This window comes from Pezoporus flaviventris, unplaced genomic scaffold (assembly GCF_033815535.1).
Source record: "Pezoporus flaviventris isolate CSIRO_AGI_PZ_B2104156 unplaced genomic scaffold, CSIRO_AGI_Pfla_v1 ptg000001l, whole genome shotgun sequence".
Taxonomy (NCBI): Eukaryota; Metazoa; Chordata; class Aves; order Psittaciformes; family Psittacidae; genus Pezoporus; species Pezoporus flaviventris.
The window spans coordinates 6116507-6139403 of record NW_026892549.1 but is presented as its reverse complement, the minus strand read 5'-3'; the positions used below and the strand labels follow the sequence as shown (position 1 = coordinate 6139403).

Below are 22897 nucleotides of genomic sequence, written 5' to 3'. Positions count from 1 at the left end.
TTCTGCAGTGCCAGTGCATGTGGCGAGAGCACTTATTCTTCTCAAAGACTGGTTTGCAAAGTAGAAAGCCTTGTTTTCAGAATAATTTCACACATATAATCATTGTGTTTTTATAGACAGAAAAGTGCAGCTGATCGATTTTCTGATAAACTGAACTTGGTTGCCATTTTATTCTAATGTCTCAACCAGAGCAGCAAATACCAAGTGAAGGATAATGAATTGAAAATACTTTTTTTTAAAAAAACCCTGACCTCCAGATCTTACATATCTCCTACTAAAACCAAGTATTTCTTTAAAGAAAAATTATTCTGATGGTGAAATCAGGCTAATCCAAAGCAGGTTCAACCACATGTGCTAAGAGTAGTGGAAGGAATCATAGGGATGTAACTCTGAGCTGTATGGAGCTTTGGAAATACTGGACTTGCACAGATGCCCCAGATAGTGGCACAGAGTCTGATATGGTGCATCGCAGGACCCGTGGATTTATTATACCAACATGACAATATTCACAGGGATTTCCAGCCTGGTAAGAATCACTGCTCCAAATCTGCATGGGACATGCAAAAATCATGGGTGAATTTTTCTACCTGCACAAAATTTCCAAGTGAAAAAGGTATCATGCATGGAAAAACCTGGACATAATTTTCTCTGACAGACTTAACTAGCTTAAAGATCTCCAAGCCAAATGCAAGAGTGATCAAATCAAACCAACTTCCTGTACGACATGATGAAAGGAATAAAGCTCAAAGGGAATTACAGAGAAGGGAAAAAACTTGGTCAATTAAGAGTGGCTGTTTAGGTAGAATGTCCCTGAAAAAACACATTTTTCCTTCTGTGACTACAGCTGAGTTCTGATTGCAGCAGTGGTGCCATTGTACAATAGAAGCAGCAATAGCAGCTGATTTCCCAGTATCTCTGCAAGCTTGCAGCTCCGGCAGCAAGAACAATCATTCCTTAACTTATGCACTGAACAACTATGATATAGGATTCAGGAAGAGGGAATAAAATTAAATGAATTTTTTATGAAGTATAGCTGTCCTTTATTGAAATAAGAAACAGTAGGCTCCCAAGAGCAATCTCTCTCCCTTATTTTGCCATTTTCCCAGCATTTAGCATTCCATGCATGGCAGACATGACCATTACCTTTGATTAACTGCAGCTACTCTACATCCCCATGAGGCTTCTGCTTCCTTTCCTTTGGGAACAATAGGTTTTTATTGGGTAGGCTTCATAGAAAGTGATCTTAGATAATCTTATAAAAACATTTTAAATGGAATTTCATTTAGTTGTTAATTTTTTGTCTGCAATCCAAAAGTTGTTGTTTTTAACTTCCTGACAAACACAGATTTCCCCCCGCTCCCCTCCCTGCCCTAAAAATCAGTCACTGAGACTCCTGGCTGTGCTCTGCTCTGGATCACATTCTTTATCTGCCATGAATTCCTACTGATATTAAGATTCTTTCAGGATGGAGGGTGGGGGAAGAAAAACCAGGAAGAATCTTATCTGACATATTAGGACAATTTTTCTATCCCAGAAAACAAGGGATCAGAAGCATAGGACCAGGCGTAGTGGGGGAGATTTCAGAGAACCTTGCACACATGGTTCACACAGTGCACCAGATTGTCTAGTTCACGGCATACTCTTGTAGCAGTCCTTAAGACTCTGTTGAGTTCAGCTTGCCAAATAGACTGAATACTGCCAGACTTTTTTTTTTAAAGGTGGGTGCCCTGGAGGTAAAATATTTGCCAAAAAATAAAACCATAAAATTCCTCTTTTATTTTGAAAGTAAAAATTGGGAGGGAAAGAACAGGAATTGCTCTCACTTTGCTCTCTTTCCAGACATTTAAGAAGGTTAAAACACAAGTAACAGTCACTTCTGGACTTTATGCAGTGATTAAACTGAATTATGATATTCCTTTTCCAAATGCAAAATGCAAGGATACAAAAATCCTGATTCACAGGATGTCTTAGAAATAGGATCCTACTGCTGAGAAGCAGAGTAAAAGTATCAGACTCCTTATCAACATGAATCGAGTCTGTCATTTAAGAGCACATGCCAAAGGTTTTTTTACATCCAAATTGCTACCTTCAATTTTCGCAGAAAGTGCACACTATAGTTTATCATATTGCCTCTTTATATAAAATAATTCCAATTAGACCTGGCTGGAAACAAGAATTCCATTTCATGACTGGTTTCAAAGCTCTCATATTTGGATTCTTCCCCAAAGGGCTCTTGGATAACTAGCTTCTTTCTCCCCTCTCTTCCCCTTCGGCATGTCTGCACCCTGAAATGTGGCCAAGGGAAAAGGTATTCAAGTCTGTGAAGAATGAACCCAGGACATCTGGTCCATTTGCCTCTTGGCAGTATCTATTTGCATAAAGGTTAACAAGCTTAAGAGCCTAGAATGACTAGACTTTATCCAGACCAGAGGTCTAACTTGCCAGCTCATGTACCTCTAACTCATGATTTTCTGCAGTGCTTGTTTCTGAGCTGCGCAAGGACAAGGACCTACCAGTGTAACTTGTCTTGCCCTCCCCTCTCCATGCACTGTAGAAACGATCACAAACTCCATCTTGCTCTTGTGAAACTTTGTGAATGACACTTGAAAGTCAGTTTTATTTCCTCAGTGAGTTTCAGTGTCAAAGAAACAGCAACTTTTGGCATATAATCGTGGATCAAAGAATTCCAAAACTTGTGGAAAAATTCTGGGAGTTGGGAGTGGAGAGACAGGTATTACTGGTACTTATGTTAAAAGCCAATGTATTTGGTATATACTGGAACACTTGACATGAGTTTTGTGCTTTTCTTGGGTTTTGTGTTTTTTCTTATGTAAAATAGAGATCAAATTGTTCTGCTCACCTGAAGCCTGGACCTCCATGATGTACTGGTGTAAATCTTGCCCTTGTTGAATGACTTCAAAGGTCATGTTGTTCATGGCCAGCTTCCGCTCAGTGTGACGCTGCAAACGCTGCTCAGCCAGAGTGAGGTCTTCGGTATTGAAATCATTCATTTGTCTCAGCAGATCTTCATTCCAGGCATCTAACTCTGCTGTAACCTTTACAGGCAGAAGACAGACACTATATTTATTCAAGATTAATGAAAAAATCTTACTTTCAAACTGTGTTTGGATCACAAAAGTACTTCACATTTTGACTCTGATCCAGAAACATCCAAACCACAGTCTCACTATTCTCTCGATCCTGCTCATTTAATGGTCATGCTTAAGATATTGCTTGAAAAATAATCCATGAAAAGCTTTACAACAAAAATCTGACAGCTTCTTTTTCCCTTACATATTCCAAAAGGCACTAAAAGAGAAGACCCACTATATTTACATGGATGGTAGAGATAGTGTTTCTGAATAAATTCATATTTAAATGAAGTAATGCTTACAGAATTGTAAAACAATTTGTATCACCTGTGACCACATAAGCCCCAAATGACCCTGCTTCCAAAAACATTTTGCAACACACTGTACATTACATATTAAAGATGGAAATACTATTTATTCTAGCTTCATAGAACTGAAATGATAAGGTGCTTCCAGTAAACCCTAAGCCAAAGATAAGTTAATACATTTTCAAAATCATTATTGATATAATGCATTGTGAACAGTATCTACCCACTGTTCTCAGAGAATGCATCATGAGGCTAAATATTTCTTTTTGCATTTGTGAGTTAATCCCCACGCCTTGACTGCAGTTGTACAATGAGTGCTATGCCATACTTCTGGGACTTACTGTCTTTTATAAGGGTCTTTCTGTTATTTTCAGTGGACTTGAGAACAGGCCCTGTATAACCTTTTTCTCCTGTGGACCTGAAAGCTTTTACACTGGGCAATGAATATAAATAATTGACTTCTACAGCACAGAAACATCATAGTCAACGGCTAGGTGAATCACCAGCAGAATCACAAAAGGTACCTGGTTCTAACCAAAGACCGATATAACCTGCCAATAATCCCTGGAAACAGGCAAAATCTTCTGTTGCTTTCTCTACTTCCTTAATTAATTAACTAACGCATAGTCTGATGATTTCAGCAGCCTATTCATGCTACTTTCTGTACTTTACATTTTAGCCCACAAGTAGCCAACACGTATCAAAGTCTTTCTCTGGTTTTGCTTGTTTGATTAAAGCAAGACCTAGCCTCCACCCAAACAGCACAGTCTCACCTGAATCTAGATTCTGCTACCGCAGACAATAAAATGGGAATGCGCTAGTGACAGTGGATGAGGGTGAGGGGGGATGAGTACTGTGGAGAACATATTTTTCTTAAGTATTTAAAAATTATTAAATAAATGCCTTAATTCTGATTTATAGGTCAATTCCTCATAGCTAGATTCAGGAGAGCTAAAATTAGGTACCTAAATTCCCACTTGTGCATGCTATAAATTAGTGAAAAGTTCTGTTTCTCACTAAAAGTGTTCTTCAGGGCCTGTGCGCAGTGAGATTCTTAACTTCTGAAGCAGCCAAGATTCAAAATTTTCAGTTCAGTTTTGCTTTCCAGAAAACATACATTATATCCAATGCAGGCACAGGAAAGCAACTCAAATGGACTGGCTCTAAGCCCTTCTGCCCTGGCTTGACATTAGAATAGATGGTAATGTGCAGTTTTTCATTAGAAGGGGAAAAAACACACCAGTTTCTAGTATCTTTATTGAGAGAAAAACAGAAAAGCAGATTTACTTGACCAAGAGCCTGGGACCTCAGCTGCAAGGTGAAAGCCAGAGCGTGGATATCCTGAGGGGCTTCTATTTTTCTTCAGCTTGTTCCATTGCCCATTCCACTCAATTACCTTTAAATAACAGCTATCTCTACAGCCTTTTTGGCCCCATTCCTGATTCCAGCAGCCTCTGATTCATTCACACATTATAGCTGGAGTCCCTGGACTGTGGAGACTTACTGACAGATTTAACAGTTATGGAGAAATGGTCAAAGTAGATGCTGGAGAAGGGTTTTACTAGACACATTTACATTTACAGACAGATCCTCAGCTAACAGGAATCAGAACTGAGGTAATCTTGACCTTGTATCAAACTACAAACAACGGAATGATTTTAGAGTAAGTGCAGGTTCCTGCAGGCATGACAATAATACTTAAAGTTCAATGCAAAGCACTTTCTGCTCTTGGGAAGGCATGTGATATAACTGAACCAGAAAATTTTAATTCTTATGAGTTATTAAGAATACTGCCTGTTTGATTTCATTGCAGTGATTGTAAGCCTGCTAAACATATTTGAAATTTTGCAAGGGTTCAGAAAGAACTTCTAAATTTCCTGTGAACATTTCCATGCATGTGCATTCAGGAAGATGTCTAAAAGCATTTGTAAGTGACACAAATAGAAAATATTAAAACAATTAAAGAATGTGCTCCATTAGTTTGCTCTGACAGCCATGATGCTACAATTGGAGGTTTCTGATCAAAACAAAAACTCTTCATCCTGTTTGCATCTATGGACATCAACACCAGGACAGGAAAACACAAGTCTTTTGGAGTGTTGAACTTTCAGGGGAGTCAACGGACATATGAAGGAATCAACAAATGTTCTCAGAGGTGTGCTGAGATCTAGCACTTCTACAAAATGTGTGCATAAATCTCTCAGCTGTGGTGCTGTTTCTCTCAGTAAATTTTCCACTTGGCTTTGGAAAGGACACTGATCAGCATTGTTTTTATAGTTAAATCTACGTCTATTTCCATTTGAGCACAGAGAAATGGTTGTTCTTGACTGTGCTGCTTTTTGCTCCTTAGGCCTGGCTGTCCAAGACAAGTCTGTAAGCAGAGAGGCATCTACAAACACTAAAGAGAAGGACTGCCTCCCAGGCAACCAGTGCTCCTCATGCTTGTGTTAGCAACCAACTTCCACCAGGATCGCCACACAGGATGAGCTACACCTTAATATCTACCTGTCCTATTAGCCCACTGCAAGGACCTGACGGGTTTATGCTCCATTATCGACACTCACTAGTTGAAAGCAGTAGTTCCAGTTAAAGAGGAAAGGACAGTACAGGCAGATGGGACAGGAGCTGATAAACAACACAGGAAGCAAGGCCAGCCCATGGTGCTCCACATCACATTGCCAGGACTGAGAACAGGGGCTAAGACTGCACCCAAGTGGTTTTGGATGGTTGAACAGGTCCAGTGGAGCTTGTTAGTGCAGTGCCACCCCTGATGGGGCCACAAGCACAGCCATCAGCAGAAGGGAGAAGGAAGAAAGGAAGTTGCCTCTGAGTGAGGGCTGATGAAGATGTAACAATCATTTCATGTGCTGGGTTAGGGGAAGAGGTGTCAGGCACGGCGAGAGGTGGAACATCACCAAATCTCTCAGGCAAAGTGTGTGCAGGAAGGCTGGGTACATTGCTCTGAGTAACAGGCAAACAGATGGCTAGAAGAGACTCCAAAGCACACTAAGGCAAAAAAGCAATAGCAGAGCTGTGATAAACCCCCAGGTTTCCTGAATCCCAATCTGGTGCCCTATCCCAGCGACAATGCCGCTTTGCACATCTCATTAAGACATTTCCTTTACTGTCTGTACAGCCAATGCCTCAAAATCCCAGCATCTTCTGTACTTCAAACTGGACCATTTGGAAATGGTCCTAGAGTCTGAATTTGAGTCCCTAACTGGTTTGACTTGGGTATAGGGAAAATGATTTATTTTTCTTCAGGAAAAAGCTGTAATTAGGCAGATCTGTTAACTACAGAGGTATATGTTTCCAGTCTAAAAAAGAACTTTGGGTGGTTTCACAGATTGGTCAGGCATTGACATTTATGGTGAAGCTTGGACTACATCAGACAAAAGTGCCCTGTCTCCTAAGCTGTGGTGAGAGTCAGTTTCACTGGGCCCATGTCAGGAATTGCCTCATAAATGAGGATCACTTGGCCATGAACTTGGTTAATTCCCTTTTGACTCAGAAAAATGACTGATTAGAGTTTACCCAGTTCATCTGCTAGATTTTTGGTGGGAAGAACTGACAGCTTTTCTTATGTTTATTTGCTTTGTGATTCTAAAGAGATCTTAGCATCCCTCACATGCCCTGAGAGAAATGCTGCAGGAAAAGCCCTGAGCTTTGTTCTGCTCTGCTGTGGCATGAGAGAGAAACTGTACCAAAGCAGAAGCATCATGAGAGCAGCAACAGCAGCAGTGCACAGGTCTACATTAGCAAAAACAGCAGACTTATCCCCAGGTGCCCACACTGTTCCAAGGAAAGCTACACACATACCTCATTGTTAGCCACATGCCAAGTGACTCCTTAGAAAGAGCCATGCTCCTTCCTTGCAGGTCATATAAGGCTGGTGGCCCAGAAACAGGTCCCTATTACTAAAGGAAGGCCAAGTGACCCAAAGTGCTAATGAAAGAGAAAGATGAGAAAGCTACTGATTGACAGTGAGCCTAGAAAGCACATTTCCCCACTCTATCTGAAAGAGATGCTCCTACTACCATCGTAACAGAAGAGGACTAATGCTAGTAGTGAACCCAATCTAGTATTAAATGAGATACCTGAGATATCATCACCAGAGCAGTTAAGGCAATGTAAGGGTTAACTTCAGCAAGAACATGTAGGTATAAATACTGAGTTTGTGCTGAGCTCCATGCTACTATCACAAGGCTGTAATAGATATACAGACTATGTCAGCCAGGTCTGTTTTTCCATGCAGACACAGCAACCACAGTCTAGACCACATATTCTTTGGGCAGGAATCCTCCTAAAGCAGCAACTTAATATACCCAAATTCCCACTGCTGCAAAGCTGCTGCACGTGCTGCTTCCTGGATTTATCATGTTGCAACATCAGCAGATAACATGACCAAAGGGAGAGAGACACGATCATCTTCAATCCTTGAGAAAGAGGGGATGTATACAGAAGATGTACAAAGGTGAAAAGTAATAGCAGTAAGAATAACAACTGTAGCAGTCCAGCCATCTCATGCTTACATTGCAGCCTGCTTGTGATTTAGCCCAAAGTGCCTACCTGAGCCGTAGCAGCTATCGTGCAGGCAACGGTACATCTGCAATAATTTCACATCAAAATCCTAAGTACCCTTTTTTGATGCTGCTGAGATTTTCTACAAAATGGTGCTTCTGAGCCTTGAATGCTGCTTGCTTGGCCTTAATTCTGTGTTTGATACCTCAAGTCATCTTGTTTAATGCCAACCAGAAAATTTTGTTTGCCAATTAAAGGAGATGGAGAGGAAAAATGAGGAATCAAGCAAAAGAAAAGAAATGTTATACGGTGAATGAATCACACAGGAGATGATATTTTGAAGTATGGGCTGAGGAAGGGCATATGAGGAGGAGGGAAAGAAAGTTCTATCCTGGGAGAAGAAGCTATCAACACAAAGAGAGTGGGCTCATAGAGAGATCTGAAAAAAGAGTAAAGGCTTTTGGGAGGAACAAGCAAATGTAAGAAGCAGGTTGCAAGAGAAATGATGGTGCAAGTAGGAGGAGGAGCAAAGGCGAGAAGAGTGGGTAGAGAATGGGGATGAGGCAGGACAGGAAGAACAGTCAAATAGGCACGAGGGAGATCAGTACAGAGCTCAGAATCAAGAAAAGAGAACATCTGCCTCAGTTCAAGAGAAAAGAAAGTGGCAACCATATAGCTGAGATGAACAGAGAGTGAGAATGGGTAAGAGGTCAGCTATGTCCCAGGAAGGAAATTAAAAAAAAATAATTCTGGCTCCTGGATGCTGAGGGAAGAGTCTGTGAGTGCAGAAAGAAAGGGATAATGGAGCAAGGGAGACTAGATCTTTAAGTCACACACTAGACACTGGGCATCGGGGATGCCAGGGGCAACAGCACCTGGTTCTGGTTTGGCATTCAGAGCAAGCTGGAAGAACAGAGGACTGGATGTGACAGTATAAGTGGATCTACGAGAAGACTAATACTGAAGGTATATGGTAGAGGAGGTGTAGGTAGGAAAGGGTGAATGAAACTGTCACTTCTACAGATCACATAAGCAGAAAGTTTGCTGTTCCTCCTTTTCAGGCCTCAGTTTGGGCTGATGCTGTGCAGTATGACAATACTGTCACCCATCTTTTGACAACAGGCAGAGATGCCACACTGCTTAGTGGGGACCTGGGCCACTGAAGTGTGAAAATGCTGTCACAGTGATGATTCTGCTCCAGTGCTTTTGGCTCCTGAATCTCCAAAATATCAAGAGAAACAATGGAAAATCAGCTCCAAAAGACAGGCTGACCAGGACAGCTTAGTCCTTGCGTTTTCTTAAAATTATGTGTAGTTTGAAAACTAGGTATATAAGAAACAGAAAAGCTCACAAAGCATGAGACATGATAGTATTCCAGTTTATGAACAGAAGAAGCTGTGATTTTTCTTACCGTTCCCTTTCTTTAAAAATGTATCTCAAACTCTCTGTAACTCTTATTTCTAATGAAGAAGCTCATATCTGAGCGCCAGCTGTAAGTCAGTGAGAGGCTATAAAACATCTTGTACCATCACTCCGGCAGCTAATTCACTTGAAAGATTTTGCTAATGTTATAAACCTGGAATGGGAAGCTCAAGTGAGTTGTAAATAACAGTGAAGTAAACTACTTTGAAAGCTGGCTCCTGTTCCTTTCTAAACTTGTGCTCAGGGATGGATGAGAGCAGCCAGAAGAGCCAGCAAGTGAAACCAAGGCTGAAAAATTAAATTAGCACGTGAGATGGAGTCAACAAGACTGAATGGTGGAAAACAGATATCCAGCAGGTGAAGATTTTAGTGATCATGGAGCTTTATAAAAGATAACAAACAGCATACAAGATCAAATTTATATTTTACAGTAGGAACACCCCTATACCCTTCCTTGACTATATCTTGGCCTATGAACCACATTGCCCTAACACATCAGTGCACAGGCTCAATCCAGCATTGCACAGATCCATACTCATGGCAGAAAACAAAACAACACACAGAAGCGAAGGAGCTGGGCAGCTCTGGGAAAGGGAAGTTTCTTTGGAGGTAACCAACAACTGTTGCCAGACAGGTATTGGCCAAGATCATTCCTCTTCTCAGTCACAGGGTTTCAGAGAGTCCTACAGGTGAATCTGGTCATCTCTCTACAAAAGGTATAAAGAAAAAACATGCAGAAAGACTCAAGATGGCCCTAATTTTGTTAGGGGTTGCAAACAAAGTACATTTTACCTCTCGTTTCATACACATTTACTCATCATTTTTACCAACTATTCTAAATCATGGTTAATAAGCCTTTAAATGACTATTTCTGAAGCAAGGGACAACATCTACTTGACTGATTTTACTGAGGATGTAACTAGAATAAGGCTGTGCTTCATATGTTTAATGTGCTCAGTGTGGTGCCAGCACGGCCATTATTGTCTGCCAGCTATCGTCTCTTGAGTCTTATTCCCTATTTCCTTGTAGTGGATCAGCTACCACATTCACATTGCATGACATCTCGGGAGTTATCTGGTTGGCTGCACAAACTCAGCTGAAGTCTGTATCATATAGAAAGCCCAACCATATAATACTAATGATCCCATCTTGCCTTGAAATCCACAATGACTTGGTAAAAGAATAAAACATATCAGCCATCAAAGCTAGACATGTTTCCTAAATAAAAAATGGTTGTCATTTTACAGTGTTACAGCCTAACACAGAATAGCCTCCCATGGGGATAGCTAGGCGCTATCATGTTTCTGTTATGTCTGTTTCCAGGTGTTGTCATAGTTTGGATTTCGTAATTTACTCGAAAAACCCAAAGTGTAAATATCAGTCAATATAATGAGATTAAGGCAAGAAAGAACAGGCGGCACATGCTACATGCCTGTGGATTCGTATCTGCCAAACCTGCCTTTACTCAAGCACAACACAAAAGCTGCCTGTGCAATTTAGAAGTCCTTAGAAGACCTAAATGAATGCAGCTGGTCTGTCCTGTGAAAGAAATAGGCAGGTGGCTTCTCTTTATGTAAAATACTTTTCCTGAAGACAAAATGCAACAATAGTTGGCTGATTTCACTGAAGTACAACAAAAGGTCCAATGATGCCTAAATAGATGGAAGTGTTGCTCGTGCAGTAATCATTAATTCAGAAGTTCGTCTGGACTCCAGAGCTCTGTCGAGAAGATTATACAAAAGCTCAAAAACCAGGAGGGCTACCAAGCAGATGAGTACAGTGCAAATTTAGGAAGGAGTGCCAAAGGAAAGGGTTATGTGATCTATAGCATGGATTTCAACATCTGGGGAGAACAGTAAAAGCTGGAAAGTTTCCAAGAAACAAATGGCAGTTAGACACTTTCTAAATAAACTAGAGGCCAATCACCCCATTGCCATTTGTGAGTTTGAAAAATTCCTTATACTTTTTGTTTGCATTATTAATTAGAAATGGGAGAGAGAGAAGGTAGTAGGGAAAATTAACAGAACCAAATATGTTTAGTATCAAAACTGGGTGGAGAGGGACAACACAAGATGTAACTATTCCCTAGATCGAGCTCTAATGCACAGCCTTCCCTAAAGCTATTGGAAGCAGGTGGGCTCTCACAGCTGCATCCTCCTTGCTTTCACTAGAGAGATGCAAGTTTTTATTCTCACCAGAGTTCCCAGGGAATGGTTCTCATCATATGGGATCCCCTGGAGCACAAGAACCTGTGAACCAAGGGTGAGAATACAGACCTGAGGGGAAAAAACGCAAAACTCAATGCTTGACAAGACAGAAGCAGCAAAGAGGACAAAGGTGTTCAAATTTGGGAGGTGGAGGGCCCACTTTTTACAGATGGTTTGTGTGAGTGTGGGAAGGAGAGAGATTAACATGGCTACAGCAGGTAGAGTGGTTTCATTAGGGATGTGTTCAATATGGCACTGCACTTTGGACAGATGGAAGGGGGCTTATCTAGCATAGAAAAGGAGAAATTCATTTGACAATCACACCGAAACACATTATTTCACTATTCTTAATCTATGCAGGATCTAGGATATTATGGCAAATTAAAACCTAAAACATTTCCAGTCATAGCTGAAGCTACTTGCCTTTGGTAGAAAAAAAAAAAAAAAAAGCAACCCAAAATCAACTTAATTTTGTGTTTTACATCTCATTGTCTTTTTCCCTTAAAAGGTTGGAATAGTCAACCTTCAGAAACACCAAATGCTTCATAGTGATAAAAAAATCTTGCTTTTCAACATGGCATGAGGTAATTCTGCTAATTCTGATAATAGTTTCCTACTGACTTGGAATATTTATTATACAGCTGAAGCAACTGACTGCAATCTACTTTCTTAAGATCATTATTGTGTCAATTTGAGCTAATTCAGCTGTTGTTTGAAATGCATAGTATACATGTGTCATTTAATATTTATTTCAACCTGCTTTTCTTTTTATTAACCATAAAACTGTTTTTTCTTGTTTAAGCACTAAACATACTTAGACAATTTAAGACAATGACCTGGATATATTTTTCATTGTGTTCAGTTATAAATTAAATATCATAATTACTTTAAATAAAAATGTTTTTCAACAAGAAGCTTTCTAAATAAAATCATCTGCCCACAGACTCCCTGTGAAACATGTTCTCAGATTTCCTTTTAATATTAATCTTGCAAAGGGAATTCAGAAGTTCTTATGATAAAAAATAGCAAATCTACAGTGACAACTAAGTAGTGATTTTCTTTAAAATCCCTTCTAGCTAATCTGATTTTAGAAAACTCTGAAGCACATTTCCAATTTTAAATATCTTAATGTATCACAGCCACTCCAAATGCATCTGTGAATACACAGGAGGATTCATGCAGAAACAAAACAGAGGGAACCACATAGTATTCCCATCTCTGGCACCACATATGGAGGGGACTGCGTAAGTCACATTATGTTGTGATGCCTTGGTTGCCACATCAGTAAAGCAATCCATGGTGGTAACAGCCTTTGAGATCTTTGATTGAAAGACGATGTAGAAAGAAAAAGAATTTGAAAACAGTATTGGTTGGTTTGTTTGTTTTGTTTTTTCCTTCAGATCTGTACTTAAATCGTCATAATTCTAGGTTCAGACCTAGGAACAGGATGCGATCTTGATGAATGACTCACATGGGTTCACCATATTCTGCCCACAGACATGCCTGGGTGCTCCAGAAGCAAAGACTGGGGGGTGGGTGTTGGGTGTTGTGGGTTTTTTTCTTCTTTTTTGAAAACACAGGTGCCATTTATAGGTATGTAAAAGTATATGCATCGAAATATCTTCTTTTTAAATACAGGAGATACCACAGCTACTGCAGGCTTCTGAATTTTGAAGGTAGCATTCTTAGGGCAAAGTATGTTATCTGACATGAAATACATACATACATTTATACCTACACTCACAAAAAATACTGTCTTCCAATATCAAGGAGGCTGTATATAACTGGAAAATGAAACTACTCTAATTTACATAAATATCAAGCACTGTAGGACAGACTACAGTACAATACCCAGCTATGCAGTCACAACAGGAAAGATCAGATACTCCTCACTGATTTCTATCTCTGTATCCAGTTATAGATCAAGACACCTAAAACCCTCTGTTTCCAGCCTTTTATTCCACTACAATTCATCATGCCATGTCTTAAAATAAACACAAAATATAACACAGCATTCTAATGCTCCCATTAATTACCACTACTCACCTTGAGATTACCTACAATACAAACAATACCTTCAGGAATGTATCATCATAAAACACTTTGTATTGATTTACAAACAATACCTTCAGGAATATATCATCATAAAACACTTGAGGGTGCTCCATGAACTGAAAAAGCACCAATGGGATGCAGTAGGAGGAACACACCCCAGAAGGCACATAAGAAGGGACACATGGCTTTCATGGATATTGTGCACAAGTTACACTCTGTTCTTTTTGCATCAAGTGCTATCAGAATTACAGCAAGTATTTAATGAGACTGGCTGGAGTCTCTTTAAAATTTCTTTGTCGAATAATACTTCAATTAATAATGTTTTGATGATTTTTCCATCCAGTGCTTTTGATTTCAAAACAGAAGTACAAAACAGAACTGACTGACTTTGCATGAGGACATAAAAATATACTTTAACTTTCCCTTGTTTATTTTTTCCTTTCCCTTCTAAATAAATCCACTCTGATGCTTAAAAAGCCCATATTTTAAATATACTTTACTTTCATGCATAACAAATTTTTTTTCACTCAGTAGTTTAAAACCAAGCATGTATTTGTTTTCATGCTTCTATGTTTGTTTCTGAAGAGACAAATCTCACTAATAAATGACACAGAACTTTCAAATCCCTGAGTGACTACTATCAATAAAGAGTTATAACAGGAGCATCTTATACAGCTTCTCTGCAAAATAGGCAGATTCTCAGTACAGCCAGCTAAGCAGACACAGGTCTATTTCAGTGCATTCTAGCAGTATTTTTAGCATATTTTTAGCTTCTAAAGCATATTTTTATCTTTAACATGGCAAATTTAAAACTGGTTGTAACTCTCTTCCTCACTGGACAGCTGAGCACAACCTAACAGCTCCAGATGTGTCCTAATGGAGTATGTTTACACATACTCCTTCTCCAAAGGTCTAACTTTCTCAGATCATGCATCCAGCTCTTACCTCAATGGTGTACTGTTCAAAAATCCGGAGCTGAAGGAAAATGTCTAGCTTAATCTTCCTCTCGTGGAAGAGCTCTTCCATCTGTACCTGGGCCTCGTCGAGCTGCTGAAGGACAGATTCAATGTGGCTGATGGAGCTATTATGTGGAGTCTTATTGTTGGAAACAGCAGAGTCCCTGTAGCAAGGCAGAGAGCATGGTTAAAGCTGAGCTTTAGGGCAGGCAAAAGAGCAAGAACTACACATTTGTGATTCTGCATGCTGCTGAGAAGCAAACCCAAGCACAAAGGGTTGAGGGAAGGTGTGTGCAACACTCTTCTACTCGCTGAAATCTTGCAGCTCCTGAGCTCTCCACAAAGTTTGAACAAGGAGATCATCCCTTCTTGTGCTGTGATTCTAAGACTTTACACACTTGGAAGGGGCAGAGGAGGAGAACGACACATCAATCTCAATGGCTCTTTTGAGGAGACTGGCTGGCAATCTCCTTTAATCCTACAGAGTGACCTGCTACAGCCTACACTCAACAAGCTCAGAGATGCTATTTAGCCATGTGAACCTTTACAAGTTAATTTTGTGCATTTGCTTTATTACTGACAGGCTAATGGAAGTCAGAATTACCATCATTTTAGACCAAGGGGTAGGGATGCATTGATTTCCTCTTGATTACTTAGTACAGCAATAGATGCAACATATAGCGCAAAAAATTCCACTGAAGAAAAACACCTTTCAATCACTGTAAGACAGTCTGACTTGTCTTTTCACTAGGGTAAGTGAAATGAGACATGACTGTGACAGGTCAAATACTGATCCATATACACCTTCCATATAGGGGCAGCAGAAAGCAGTTTCTGAAACTGTTATTTAATCTTGGCATTGGTACTTCAGCTAAAACAAGATTTAGATGCAATGGTTTTCCTGTCTGTCCTTCTCAAAGGTGTGTGATAGCAGCTGCATTATTTGACATACTTAAACCACACCAACTGAAAACCCTGTGAAATATACTTTGGAGAGAGCTGTGCACTGATAGGATAAGAGGATGAAGTGAGTAAACCGGCAGGTCTTAACATCATCATGTCAGCCTCCAGTTCTGTGTTGGAGAAAGTAGGGGGTTGAAATACAAATCCAAAAGTACATACTGGACTACTGGCACACCAACAAACTCCCACGTGTTCAGTGAATAACCTGACAATATTGAAAGACAAGTGAAATGTCAGGTAATGCTACCAGGTCACTGCACTGTCCCACAGGGACCAAATGTGGCTGGGAGCCATTCTTCTGGCCAGCTAACCTGGGCTGCTGCATGCAGGTGCTCACAGAGTCACCCCACTGTGGAAAAATGCTACGATGTTCCAAATTTTTATGTTTTTATTTCCCTTTCCTGAGTTGAATTTTCTCTCCATAAACATCTGGCAAAGCATTCTTATTTTCTACAGAACTTGACTGAAATGCTCGTGCTTTGCTCTTTGCAAATTATCGTCACGTATGGTCATATCAAAACAACGTACTGTCAACTTAAATGTTAATTGAACACTGTCAGTGAGCATAATTGAGAAAAAAGTATAACCTTCTGCAAATGCCTTAAACTGAAACTAGGCACTGACATACAGAGTCATTTTGGATAGTTTAAAACACACCTTTTTGCTTCTAAGGCAACAAAACACATCTATTATTCCATTTTCATTATGTGTCTTGAAGGAACAGAACAAGCATTTGCCTGAACAGCTGAAGCCTAAGAATAAAATTAAAAGTACAGAATACTATTAACCACATAGTAGTTTGCTCTTTGGACCCCTCTTTTTCCTCAAACGCTTTATGTTTGATACACTGAATTTCAGATGGTCCAACATTATTCTGAAAGCAAGTACTAGCAACTTCCCTTGTTTATTACGGAATATTACATCAATATTACTCTCTCAGGTGGTGTTGTTTCTGCCCCACTCTGTCAGTATTGTGTTTTCACCTTCTTGGTGACCACAAGTTCTGTCTCTGCCTCCACACTGGATCTGTACAGAGGAAGGATGAATGTAGATAATAAGGTGAGATAATGAGACTGCAGTTTAATCTGAGGCCACATTAAATCAAGTTCTGTTTCCTTCAGTCAGCACCTGTCTTCTTAAAAGGACATTTGCTGGCGAATGAAGTTGCTAAGCCACTGTCCATCATATCTGAAAAATCTTGGCAGTCAGATGAAGTTCCCAATGCCTGGAAAAAGGGAAATATAACCCCCATTTTCAAGAAGGGGAAAATGGATGACACGGGGAATTACAGAGCAGTCAGTCTCACCTCTGTGCCTGGCAAAATCTTGGAGCAGATTCTCCTGGAAGGCATGCTAAGGCACATGAAAAACAACAAGGTGCTTGGTGACAGCCAGCATGGCTTCACTAAGGGGAAATCCTGCCTGAGGAATTTGGTGGCCTTCTATGATGGGGCTACAGAACTGATGGACAGGGGTAGAGCAGTTGATGTCATCTACCTGGACTTGTGCAAAGCGTTCGACACTGTCCCACATGACATCCTTGTCTCTAAATTGGAGAGACATCAATTTGATGGATGGACCACTCGGTAGATAAAGAACTGGCTGGATGGCCGCACGCAAAGAGTTGTGGTCAATGGCTCAATGTCTGGCTGGAGACCAGTAACGAGTGGTGTCCCTCAGGGATCGGTGTTGGGACCGGTCTTGTTTAACATCTTTGTCGCTGACATGGACAGTGGGATTGAGTGCACCCTCAGCAAGTTTGCTGATGATACCAAGCTGTGTGGTTTGGTTGATACCCTGGAGGGAAGGAATGCCATCCAGAGGGACTTTGACATGCTTGTGAGGTGGGCTGATGCCAACCTCCTGAAGTTTAACCATGACAAGTGCAAGGTCCTACACCTGGGTCGGAGCAATCCCAGGCACAGCTACAGGTTGGGCAGGGAAGAGATTCAGAGCAGCCCTGTGGAGAAGGACTTGGGGGTGTTGGTTGATGAGAAAATGAACATGAGCTGGCTTCAGTGTGCGCTTGCAGCCCAGAAAGCCAACCGTATCCTGGGCTGCATCAAAAGGAGTGTGACCAGCAGGTCGAAGGAGGTGATCTTGCCCCTCTACTCTGCTCTCGTGAGACCTCACATGGAGGACTGCGTGCAGTTCTGGTGTTCTCAACATAAAAAGGACATGGAACTGTTGGAATAAGTCCAGAGGAGGGCCACAAGGATGATCAGGGGACTGGAGCACCTCCCGTATGAAGACAGGCTGAGAAAGTTGGGGCTGTTCAGCCTGGAGAAGAGAAGGGCTGCATGGAGACCTCATAGCAGCCTTCTGGTATCTGAAGGGGGGGGGTATAGGGATGCTGGGGAGGGACTCTTCCTTAGGGACTGTAGTGACAGGACAAGGGGTAACGGGTTCAAACTTAAACAGGGGAAGTTTAGATTGGATATAAGGAAGAAGTTCTTTACTGTGAGGGTGTTGAGGCACTGGAATGGGTTGCCCAGGGAGGTTGTGAATGCTTCATCCCTGGCAGTGTTCAAGGCTGGGTTGGACAGAGCCTTGGGTGACATGGTTTAGTGGGAGGTGTCCCTGCCCCTGGCAGGGGCATTGGAACTAGATGATCTTAAGGTCCTCTCCAACCATAACTATTCTATGATTCTATGACATGAAATATGTCTTCATTCAAATGCAGGATTATTACTATTCATATATTATCGAAATGATGCAATGAATTATTCAAGATTGATGTTGAATAATCTCTCATGGGATCTAGAGACACACTTGGGTTTAGAAATACTTTTTCATTAAACATTTCACTCTTCAAATCAAGCCACACGTGTATTTCAGTGGCTGATGCAATACAAGAATTCAAGTGTAATAATCTGGTATTTTTTCCACAGTCTCCTCACATAAGGCTTTGACAATCCCTACATAGTCTGGCTTGAGAAAGATCCTCTTCCAGAACAAGACACTTCTGAGTTTGTTTTTTTTTTTCCACAAGATTTCTTGCTCTGTCTGGTGATGAGAAATTCTGAGAAAGAATTCATAAAAGATCCTTATTAGCCTTTTATGCCTCTGGTTATGGATTAGAGTTATAAAATGCAGGGAAATTATTGGCAAAACAAATACATAATAAACTTTGGGAAACATAAAATTGGTCTTAGTGCACCGCTGTTGAGTTTGGTCCGAAGTAACACAGTGCTCCTGAAACCACTTTCAATGAACTAATTGGGAGAAAGCTTGGTGAAACATACTCATTACCAACAGCTCATATACTGAGCTACTGTAAAGAAGGCAAGATACATAACTCTTCACTGTACTTTTTTTTGCCCATAACATCCCTGTTCTTTCATACCTCACTAGAGCAAGTCATTGTTTTGCCTTTTACAGATGTGCAGAAAGATTTCCCCAGTAGCACTCCCAGAAATGAAGTTCAAAAAATTTGCTTCAAGTTGACTGCAGAGAACGATGATCACCTCAGTAAAACACTGGTAAGGAAGAGTGAAGAAAGTGTTTCCAATGCTAACTGTGACATGTAAAGTGTGGCTAGCCAGGCCTGTTTTATTCCTGGCAGGTATGGTCTCCTGATGAAGAGTCACTGAAGGCCTTGAAGACCTTCTATGAAAAGCAGTCCCAGGTATTACATTTAACTAGTTCAGGGAGCTGAGCTTCTCCTAAGTGATCTGGAGGAGACACAAAGTGCTATTACACAAATGATCTTCCCTAAACCAGTATCTCTTCTCTCAAAGATAAAGAAACACAAAATATTTCAAAGCCCCATTCGTTTCATTTGTTTTAATGTGTGCTATGATACACTTGATAAGAGCAGTTGTATTTCATTTTCTTCATTGTTGTAGTGTTTGCAGTCTTCAGCTGTTCTTCATGGCAGGTACAAAATGATCTACACCGTGAAATGCAATGTTGTGTTAAGGAAAGATTGCAGCAGTTCTTATTTTTCCTCCTTTACTTTATCTGTGTGTTCTTTACTTTTGCCAGCAGCCACAAAACCTGTTGGAGTGGGCACACACAAAGGTGTTTTATGGTTTGCTTACACAGTTTTGCTTCATTTTTTGAGAGTCCAGAATCACATTACAGGCTTTGCACTTAAGAGTGGTCAAAACCAACACTTGAATCAGAGATTGTCTTGACAGTTCAGCTCTACAAATCTTTGCGTGTGTTCAGGGCTTCTGTCCTTCAGATGACTCTTCTCTCTGTGTTTGATTTTAGCTTTATCAGAAGCAGGGGATCACTTTGCACAAATATGTTTACCCTGATTCATCTTGCTCACTTTCCAGAATGCAAGCCAGACCCCAAAAGCAACACTTCTTTGTTAAACAGCTTCCACAAAATCTGTCTTGACATTTCAGTAAAGTTCCAAAACTGTTCTAAAAAAAATCCAAAAAAGGTCTCAAACCTGAGACCACCCTTTCTTTTCAAAGACTGAAACTAAGAATTGACTAAGTGTACATTAAAAAAAAGGTGAAGTCCCCCAAGCTCTTTCCCAGTTCACCTCTTCTTCTTCACGATCTTGCAGGCACTACACCAGCCTTTCTCCAAGAACTGCTATTCATACTGATGCTCCTAATATTGCCCTGGCCACTCTAACTCTGTGTGATGCTTTCCAAGTGACTCGGGTGCAGGCAAAAAACCTTTAGGCCAATCCCACAGCCAGCATCAGGATTCCTTCAATACAGACACTCTGCAGCTCCACAAACCACCCCACGCTCCACCTAAGGGGCTTATACAGAATCCCTTTTAGGCTCTTCTCCATGGGCGTTCACACTGAAATGTTATGCCAATAGGAGGGATGAACAACAAAGAAATTGTTAGTCCAGAATTTCACTGCCATTTTTGTTATCTCATAGAAATGCCCTAAACTTTGCAAAAAGTTTTTCTGCATAAAGGGAAAAGACCATGCAGACCTCTGACCGATCTGTCATACATACTTTTCTTATCTAAACCCTGGTCCTTCTGCCAGCTCACTTCCCAAACACAGAAGGTTTCCTTCCTACTTATCTCATCAGCAAAGATGAATGAATGGATGGATGAAGCATAGCTCCTAATCCTGCCTTTCCAACTCTGACCTCAGCAAGCAATACCACAGCTCAAGTCCGTTGCTCTCCCCCTCTGTGATACAGGCAAGCCACATACAGCAAAACCAGGAATTTACACAGGCTCCCTTCAGCGGCTGCTTAGGGCCTAGGGCTCAGTGACAATCAGAACCTAGAGAAGCCCTTTCTAATCCCCCCCTTTTTTTTTTCTCTCCCTGCCCCCAAGTAAGTGAGAAGACTCTGCATCCAGGGTGATAGGAAAAAGTATAGAGAAAAACTCAGCACATGGCTGTAGTAGAAGCCTCAGGGACTCCAGGAGGGCCTTTAAGGGCAGAGCTCCACCATGGCCCTTCATAGAATCATAGAATAGTTAGGGTTGGAAGGGACCTTAAAGATAATCTAGTTCCAGCTGTGCTCTATAGCACCTTAGGCTTTCCCTACCATAGCTCATGGTTTTCTGCATGTGACAACTGAAGGCATCAGATTAGGAAATCTTAGGGTGAGGAAGATAACAGAACTGTCTGGTACAATCTCTATTAAACCACATAACACCTGGCAGATTTACATGTTACATATGTATGCAGAACATATACACTATGTACGTGTAGGTAAGGGAAATCTGTAATGACACAAACATCTAAAGATGTATTGGACTTGGTTTTGAGCTCAGTAACATCACTAAAAGGCAGGAAAACTCCACTGCTGTCAAGCTAAAGCCACAGAAAACCACAGAAAAATAAGAACAAACAAGAGAGATCTCACAACTACAAGTTTTGTGTAAGCTTACTCTGCAAACATTAGCTTACTATGCTTACAGATTGAGAAAGAAAAAGAAAACCACCCCCCAACTTTGCACAGCCAGTCTCTTCAAGTATTTTAAATTGGGTAGAATGAGCTTTTTAATTTGTAATGTGAGTAGAACTGGCAATATAGGACCCTCTTTGATACTATGAATAAACCCCACATGGACAAAGATAAATAGAAGCGTGCTGCATGCAAAATGAAAGAGTGAAGATTGTTAAACACATGTATATTTTATTAAGAGGAATACATTTCTCCTACATCAGGAGTAACCATATAAATCACAAGGCCTCAGCTACAACCATTTAACAGTCTTCTGTAAACACCAACAAAAAAATTCACCTGAAATACATTTGTTTCAATTCACTTCACTGTGCTTATAAATAATCTCTCTGTCAAACAGGAACTAGTGCTGATCCACAGACTAGTCTAATCACTCCACACAAATCACTCCCTGCAATTTCAATAAAATACTCAAAGAATTTGAAGAATCATAAATAAGCAAAGGACTGATAACTCTCCCAATTAATCCTAACTCACAGTTGCCTATTTATTCATGCCTAAACCACAGCACACATCAGATTTCTTAACACCTGTCCTCCAGGTGGATGCTTACCTGAGCTGTTGGATTAGATCTTCCCCTTCTTTAATAACATTGAGTGTAGCATCCAAGGTAGCTGTTTGTTGCTGCTGAAACTGCTTGATAAGCTCCTGAACCGCATCCACAGAGTCAGCACAGACATCCTCTAAGAGCTCCTTCTGCAGATCTTCCATCCATGTCCACAGCTGGGAAGGAGGGGAGGGAAATATAAATCAGAGAGGATTGAGATTTAACCCTTTTGCTCTCTAATTCCTCATCAGTAAGCATTAACTGGGGCTGCATGTTTCACATGAAAACTGACTTAAAATTTCTAAAACCAAAAAAGATACATTGGTTATTAATTCTGGTTGATGCAATTCCATCTTAAGCAGCAAAGTAAAATAAATTTAGTATCAATTTTTTCCCCCAAATTAATCTGCATTTCAGTTTATTATGTAACAATAAGAAATTATATTATTCTGATTAACTCTTTACACAAGTAACAAATTACAATGCCCTACAGCTGTGATAAGCTAACCCTTTCCGGAGCTGTGTGCTATCAGCTGCTATTAATTTCACATGCAGCTGAAGCCTGTTGCAGAATAGACCTAAAAATCTTTGGTATGTATGTATGTATGGCATTGGCTGAACTCTAGCTGTGTCTGCTCAGCTATGCTTTCCCAGGCAGAAGGTTTTGTGGAGGGTTTAGGGTTTGTTTTTGAAGGGTTTTCATTTTGGTTTGAAGACGTTTTGTTTTGGGTGGTTTTTTTTTTTTGGTTTGAGCTTTTTGTGTGTTTCTGCCACTTAATCCCCTCCTCAAGTACACCTCAGACCCTGCTTTTCAACTCTGGGAAAATCCAAACACAGGAGACAGCAATATCACCAATCAATCCCATAAATTTTAAATAGTCTTGACTACCAATTTCCAGACAACAACAAATCATTTGAGTA

General features: G+C 40.6%; 1 protein-coding gene across 13 annotated transcripts in view; it reads right to left on the bottom strand.

Moving 5' to 3' along the window:
* The window catches only part of KALRN (kalirin RhoGEF kinase), a 514073-nt gene that overhangs the window by 178482 nt on the left and 312694 nt on the right, over positions 1–22897 (bottom strand). For all 13 annotated transcript variants that reach the window (XM_061472089.1, XM_061472007.1, XM_061471725.1 and 10 more), the window contains exons 12-14: positions 21983–22152; positions 14551–14725; positions 2861–3056 (exon numbers count right to left, since the gene is read on the bottom strand). In XM_061472089.1, coding sequence (XP_061328073.1) covers positions 2861–3056; positions 14551–14725; positions 21983–22152 — 541 coding nt within the window. The remainder of the gene's footprint in view (positions 1–2860; positions 3057–14550; positions 14726–21982; positions 22153–22897) is intronic.